The sequence below is a fragment of the Calidris pugnax genome, unplaced genomic scaffold, assembly GCF_001431845.1.
Source record: "Calidris pugnax isolate Ruff unplaced genomic scaffold, ASM143184v1 scaffold24, whole genome shotgun sequence".
NCBI classification, from domain to species: domain Eukaryota; kingdom Metazoa; phylum Chordata; class Aves; order Charadriiformes; family Scolopacidae; genus Calidris; species Calidris pugnax.
Window position 1 is genome coordinate 24,830,749 of NW_015090922.1, and position 7,499 is coordinate 24,838,247.

General features: G+C 42.8%; 1 protein-coding gene across 4 annotated transcripts in view; it reads right to left on the reverse strand.

The window, feature by feature from the left end:
• Positions 1 to 7,409, reverse strand: part of TBCE (tubulin folding cofactor E) — a 31,814-nt gene extending 24,405 nt beyond the window's left edge. Inside the window, exons 1-3 of one of the 4 annotated variants that reach the window (XM_014950615.1) lie at positions 7,089 to 7,409; positions 6,688 to 6,821; positions 4,683 to 4,767 (exon numbers count right to left, since the gene is read on the reverse strand). In XM_014950615.1, coding sequence (XP_014806101.1) covers positions 4,683 to 4,767; positions 6,688 to 6,787 — 185 coding nt within the window. In that variant the 5' untranslated portion in view covers positions 6,788 to 6,821; positions 7,089 to 7,409. Of the gene's footprint in view, positions 1 to 4,155; positions 4,284 to 4,682; positions 4,768 to 6,519; positions 6,664 to 6,687; positions 6,822 to 7,029 lie in introns of those variants that run through there. The other 3 variants (XM_014950614.1, XM_014950618.1, XM_014950616.1) reach the window with 3 other exon arrangements.
• Between the last annotated feature and the right edge of the window lie 90 nt (positions 7,410 to 7,499).

A 7,499-nucleotide genomic window follows, 5' to 3' on the forward strand; every position in this document is an offset into this window, starting at 1 on the left:
CAACACTGTTCTATTGACCGCAGAGAGCAGAGGTCTCTGACGGGTACAACTACACATGCAAAACTTCCTAACGAAGACCACCTGAGGCTAAAAGGAATCCTGGGAATGCACTCCCCATTTGCTAAACAGCACTCACTTTTTCTTCATAGATGCCAAAATTATATTGACATCTTCCTGCAGTTGAAGAGTTTGTGTGTGCTCTAAGTAGATATTCCTGGAGGTGAATCTGTCATTCTTGAGGGAGAGCGAGTATAATTTAATATGAAGATAAGCGTCATGGAAACAGTAACATTTGATTGGTCACATTGCTATCTGTAAATTTAAAAACATGTCCACATGCAACCTATAAAACTCACTGAAGAAGGAAAATCTCAAAACACCTAATGCCTTTACCAGGATAACTTGGCATTTCAGGACTATGCAAATATACAAAAGTCAAAGTTCCTACAGAAGAAAACTTATTAAAAGAAAGAGAAAAAAGGCCACAAAGATCTGAGAAGTAATTGCAATTTTGCCAGGCAGAAAGCAGCACAGAAACAAGCTTCACTATACTTCCCTCTGTTTCTCTAGCTTGCTGTGAAAGTCAAATCAGGAGAAATGGATTATAATTGAATACAGTCAGTAGTTCTAGTATCTGCTCAAATATCAGGATTCCTCTGGAAAGTGATCTCGGAAGAACAAAACATACTCCTTAGCGGGGGCAGGACGTGTTCCTTTGAATTATGACTCAAAGTACTCTAAAAGTGCAATACAGCAGAATGTAACTCCCATCTTGAGAGGTAAGCAGAGAAGTATGTTACCTACTGCTGGGGAATCCACACATCTCCCCCAGCAAAATGGCAAGGATAAAACCAGCTGCTAAAATGGAAATGCCTGTGTAAACACTATGTGTGAATGGAATACTCAAAACTGACTGAGGAGGGCTAAGGAGAAAGACGACTCTTCTGCTAGATTAAAGAGGGCAGGACTCCCATTTGGCAGGAAGCATAAAAGAAGCTTGAACATCCGTAACTGTGGGGAGACAGAAGAGTGTACCAGAGCAGCAGGGAAAACCTGGTTTGATGCCATCACAAGTCACACCACCAGCAGCAGATCTCTGCCCAGGCCAGACAGAGCTGCCTCCTGGTCAGATGCTGAGGTAAGACAATGCCCAGCAAGGACAGGCATCATGGGGAGCAACATGTACACCCCACATCTAAGTGCACATGGGTGACCTCAGGGGTGCTTTCTACCAGCATGCATGTTAATAGACTGGAGGAAGCAGCGCAGGGACACAGAAGCTGGAGCACCCACATCTCCCACTTGCATTCCCAGGGGAGGTGTGTGTTCTTGTAAGCCACATCTCCCAGGGCAGCATGTGCATCACACTGTGTGAACGGGTTTATGGATTAAGAACTTACTTGAAATCATACTCATGTTTCAAAAGCTGTACATAAATTTTAACACTTTTAAGGCTTGATTATTCCTCATTTCTCTTGAGGAACTGTAGGACAGTTTATTTTAATTACATGACACACTACTGCAACTGGCAGCTAAAATAATAGCTTCCTCTGTTATTAGGAAACAAGACTTTATTATCAGGAAAAAAAATACACAAAAATGCCACTAGAGTATGCATTGCCGTTTCCAGCTAATCCAGAGTTGATTAACATGCTCATGATGTCAGCATATTTTGAAGTATGGCTGTTTTGTTCTTTAGTTCTCATATTCTTAAGAAGTTTAATTAGCACCACATATATAGGACCCAGATAAATGTACTGCCATGAAACATGAAAGTTCAGGTCATATTTCCAAAAACCTACAAAGACGACATACAGCTGTAAGCAGACCTACTGATTTACCCAAATAAGGACTCAAAGAAGATTCTCTGGTAATGAGAATCTCAAAGTCAATTTTGCTGTTCTCATATAATCTCATTTTGAAATGTACCTCTGAAAGATTTTTTTTTTTTTGAAAAAGCATTCTTTTCAAAATTACCTTGAAAAGAACTTTAAGATGTCCTTTAGTTGCATTTGTTTACAGTACTAGCTACTCCATCAGCTGCTTCTGCTTATCAGAATTCAGGGAGCAAAGCAGGCTTGTAAGTAAAGGATACTACTGATAAGGTTTGAGGGGGAAAAAAAAAAAAGAATCAAAATTTTATTTTTGTGTATGTATATACATTATATAAAGAAACATAATTCCCACACACCCCCCTTGAAACAGTAATAGTAAAGAACTGACATTTTAGGTTGTGGGGTGGTTGTTTTATTTTTAGCATCTTTTTGATAAAATAAGGTAACCATTTTTACCCACATCTGCATATATCTTCCCAATTGGTAGATGAATTACAAACCTGTCTGCACACAGAAAGCTATGTCTGTGAGTGATAGCTGACTGCTAGAACTATTATTTATTCTCTTAGTCTCCACAAGGACTTTCTCTGATTGGAAGAAAGCAGAGTACAAGGAACATATATTGTAAGAACAACATGTTTAAAGACCACTATATTTGAATTTTTTAGGGGTATATGCACCTTCACTCAAAAAGTTGATTCTTACAAGAATTGAGATCACCATCTCAGATTGCATGTCCTGTGAGCACACTAATGGTGCTAGAGTCTATACACGTCTATAAGTATTACACACACACACACACGTAAAGCACTCAAGTTTCTGAACGTGTTGTGGATGGTTTTCCAATTGCTTCTTCTGTACAGAGAGATTCAGAATGGCCAGCCAATTACTTTTATTATTTCTGCTACAGCAGAATATAACTAGCTTCAACTAAATTCAAAGCCTTTAAGAAGCAACTTCTGATAATACAATCATTCAGAAGACACAGTTGCTCTGAGACCATAATTTCCAATTCTTTAGCTAAGAAAAATCCAGTAGTGTTCAATTTTTTTCTTGCATTAAGTGTGCTTATCCTCTTTCAAGTATAGCTTTTTTATTAGTAGCATTATTATTATTATTAGATACAATGGAAAAAACCCAGTCCTTCCTGACGGGTGGGATTTTTTTCCCCTTTATTTGTTTTTCTAAAGAACAGATTTTGTTTTATTATCTCATTTTCTGATGATGAGGTAGGGCTTCTACCTCACACAGTGTTAAGAAGATCCAGACTAAGAATTCTGATTTGCACTACTGAATGTGATCTACTCCTTTCCTGGTTTTGCCTGTTTGGCTACAGGTAAAGGATAGTATTCCCAGAAAAGATTTCACAATAGCTACTTTTTAATTTTGGATTATTTAATAGATAAATTCTTCTTCTGATTTAGTCCAAGACCAAACAGGTCTACTTGCTGGCTTGAGAACAACTTTGATCTTAACTGATAATGAAGCAGCTTCTTTAACAACTCCTGAACTGCTGTAAGGGTTCAATAGAAATACAACGGCCTCCTTTGCTACATCAAGGAATTCCATTTATCTCAGCAGACCTTTTGGCAGTGACAAAACTAGACCTACTTTCTCCACAATATAGAAATAATAATTTTAATCTTTTTTTTCTTCTACATGACATTTTATAGCAACTGTTCTAAACCCCTTCCATATCATATTCATGCTTTTAATGATTCTCTTGGAAGAAATTCTCATAACAAGTTTTCTCTGTTGAATCATCCATTGAGAGTATGTACAAACACACCATGGCTCTGGAAAAATCTTTGAATCATGACTAGCCAAAGCTACTGAGACTCTGGAAAACTGTCACAATGTATTTCTCTTATTCCTTCACACTTCTCCAGTCATCTGCTATTAGCCAATGTCAGAGGCAGGAAACTAAGCAAGACACGCCTTTGGACTGACTTCATCCAGCTATTCTTACAACTTTCATTTACATGCAAGTTGGAATAAAAAAAAAAAAAAAGATTATTTGCTCATCCTCACATTGATAGCTTTAACTTTCTCAAGATAATTAATATGAGGGATTAATTTCAGAGAAAAGTCTCCTTACATTTTCCAAAAAACCAAAGCAAAAAAACATACAAAAGCAAAACCACAGACAACCAATTTGTTTTCTTGGTTTGTCACTTTCTTTCATGTTTTCAAACCCCTTCTATCAATTCTGAATGCTCACTGTCACAACATTTGATTTATATTAGATTCATTTCACTTGAATGAGCACTTGAACTGTTAGGAACAAACTGTAATCAAACCACCCTTTTACGGTTATTACCAGCCTTGGAAAGTAGGAGGTGGAAAAAGACCTAGAAATCTCTCCATTTCATCTCATTAACGTAAGACTGGCTGTGATCCAGTGGTCAAAACAAACATCCATGTAATGCCACATCCTTCCTCCAAAAGCTGCCAACAGAAAATGGTTGGGAAAAACATGACAACAGGGCAAGTGTTTTAATGATAGAGCCACAAAATACTCTGTCATCCTTCACCACTTCAGTGCTCAGGAACTTACTGAGCTAGCAGCCCTTAGCATTTAGAAGCCATTGATGACTTCTATTAATTCATCCAGTTATTTTTTTTAATTTACAAACTTTTATCTGCTGCAGTATCCTCTGACACGGAAATCAACAGCTTGCTGCTGTTAGCCTCAACCCTAGAGTCCTGTATCCCGCAATTTCAAACATGTTAAAGGCTCGAGTCTTTAAACTTAAATGTAACGCACATACATACTTTAAGAAAACGCACACAGCTACACTATGTTTTGTCAATATGCATGACATGTCACACCGCAAATTAACTCACCTGCACTTAAAATACTGTGTTCCTTCATAGGTACCATCATGCTTTCCTCTCTGAGGATCATCCCACTCCACACCAAGCCAAATTCCTGAAAAATATGGTAGGTAGATTTTCAAATTCATGGCATCAAAGCCATAGAAATCATGGTTGGAAAGAACCTCTGAAATTTATCTAGCCTAACCTTCTTTCTCAAAGTAGATTATCACCAGCACTAAAACAGGTCAGCCAGGTAAGTCTTTACCTAACCAGATCTTGAAAATCTCTAAAAAGAGAAAGATTCCAATTTGTCTGGGTAGCCTATTCTAGTATTGCAGTATGTCTGTAGAGAAAAAGATTTTCCTGCTGTCCAATTTGAACATCTCCAGCCAGAGTTTGTGGCCATTTTCCCTTATTATATAATCTAATACTAGTAAGAAGAATTTGGGTCTGTCACCTGTGTAACCATCTGTCAAACAGCTGCAGGCAGCTATTAGACACTGTTTAATCTTCTCTTTACCACAGTAACCAAAAGCCCAAAGCCCTCAACCTCTATTCACAATACACATATGTGGGTCTATGCCCTTGACTACCTTGGCAGCCCTCCACTGGATCCTCTCGAGTTTATCCACATCCCTCTTGATTTGGGATGGTCCCAAACCAGACACATTATTTCAAGTGTAACCTTATAAAGAACCCCTGTACCCAGAGGGGGATAACAGCTTCCTTTGATTTGTTTGCCATGTTCATTGTCCTAAGGTAACTCAGTACAACACATACCGTGCTTGTGACGAGAGCGCACTGTTGGCTCATATTCATGACAACATCCACCTTAACTCTCAAGTCCTTTACAACAGACCCTACGGGTTGCTAGTGCTTCCCGGTCTGTATGGATACACGGGTTTATCTCACACTACATGTGGAATTTTATCCTTCTAGAATCTTTAGTCCCATAAAGTCCATAAAGCTTGCTCTGGATTGCAGTTCTACCTTTTGTCTCACCAGCGAGTTGAGGGTGAATGCTGTTCATTATCTGAGACACTGATAATTATGTTAAACAGTACAGACCCCAGCATTTATTTCTGTAGTACTCGTGCATTACCAGATATCAAGTAATGGGTTACCACTTACTCACTTGACAGACCTGTGGACTTTCAATCCACTTAACAGTCCATTCACCTGGCTTGTATTTCTCCAGCTCTCAAATAAAATTCTTTACAGAGACACTGTTAAAAGACTCACTAAAGTCTAGGAATACTACACCCCCCATTCTCCCTTTGTCCACATTTCCAGTCATATCATCACACAAGGTAACCAGATTTGCCAAGCACAACTTGTTCTTTACAAGCATCAAGTATTCCAAACCACCATCTTGTCCTTCATAGGCTTGGAAATGGACTCCAAGGGAACATGCTATATGATCTTTCCAGGAACTGAAGTGAGGCTGATGAGTCTAGAGCTCCCTGGTATCCTTCTTGCCTCTTCTACAACCATATGCAAGGTTAGTCTCCTTCCAAGCATCAGCGATCTCCCCACCCTGTCACCACGATTTTTCAAAGGTGACATATAACGCTCTCACAATCGGACTGATCTTTCAGCAAGCTGGGCTGAGTCTTATTTGTCCCAATGAATCTGAATATGTTACCAAAGGAGCCCCTAGTCTGCTGACCTGCTGCTGCCTGTCTGTCCCTCTCCTTCCCAGACTATGCCAGCTCAAAGACATCAGGGACCAGGCCATTCGTGAAAACTCATGGAAAAAGGAAGGCACTAAGATCTTCCCGCTATAAGAAAAACTGTAACCAATTCCAACCAAAAGTACTCCTTATGCTCCTTCTGACAGCTCTACAAAACCCCAACAACTTACCTAGGTTAGAAGTTGCCATGTTTACGCAGGAACAATGAGGGAAAAAACCCAATTTCTACATCGCCACATTCTACTAGACATTATTTTTGTTTGTTTTAAATTAAGGAAGACACAATGAGAATTCTGAGACCGACTATTAGCTGTAAGCTCGCCGGGGGTGCCGCTTACCCGCCGTGGGAGGCACAGCGCCCAGGTAGCGCACGGTGCCGTACTCCGCGCCGCACAGCAGTCGGTGGCCCAGCGCCTCGGGGGGCACCCCGGCAGACATCCCGGGGCCGCCGGAGCCCCAGCGGCTCGCAGGCCTGCGGAGAGAGAGAGAGACACACCCTTCGCACACGCAAGTCACCGCTTCACAGCCTCCCCGCCCCGCGCCGCCTTTTCGCTCCCGAAGCTACGGCCTGCCCTTCCAGCGACACCGTCCGCGGCCCCCACACGCCCCCAGCGCTCCCCCACACCGCCGCCCTCTCTGCCGGGGGCGAAGCGGTGGCAGGCGGCGGGCAGCCGACGCACCGGGCGAGAGGAGGAGGAGCAGTCCCAGGGCGGTCCCACACACCGGCCGCTCTCCGCACCTGAGGACCAACCGCCACCACCAACGGCTCCCGGCACAGCTGGCCCCTCTTCCGTCCTACGCAGATTGGCAGCTGCCACCCCGCCCCGGCGGACCTATCGGTGCGCTCTCATTGGTTCTAAGGCCCCAGTCCCGCCCTAGCTTGGCCGCTATTGGCGTATCTTCGACTCCGCTCAAGTCGTCGCAGTCACGGACAACACCCGCGGGGCGTCGCCGCCGTAGCGCTTTCTGGGTAGTGCAGTTCGTCGAGGCGGCCGCGCCTTGCGGGCTCGCTGCCCCTGGACTACACCTCCCAGGATGCCGCGGGGAGAGAAGAGTACGCTCTGATTGGACGAGCGGGCCCGAAGGCTGGCCGGGGCGGGGCTGGGGGGCGCGGCTGCGTAGCGCGAGCTCCCCCGGCCGGGCGGGAGGG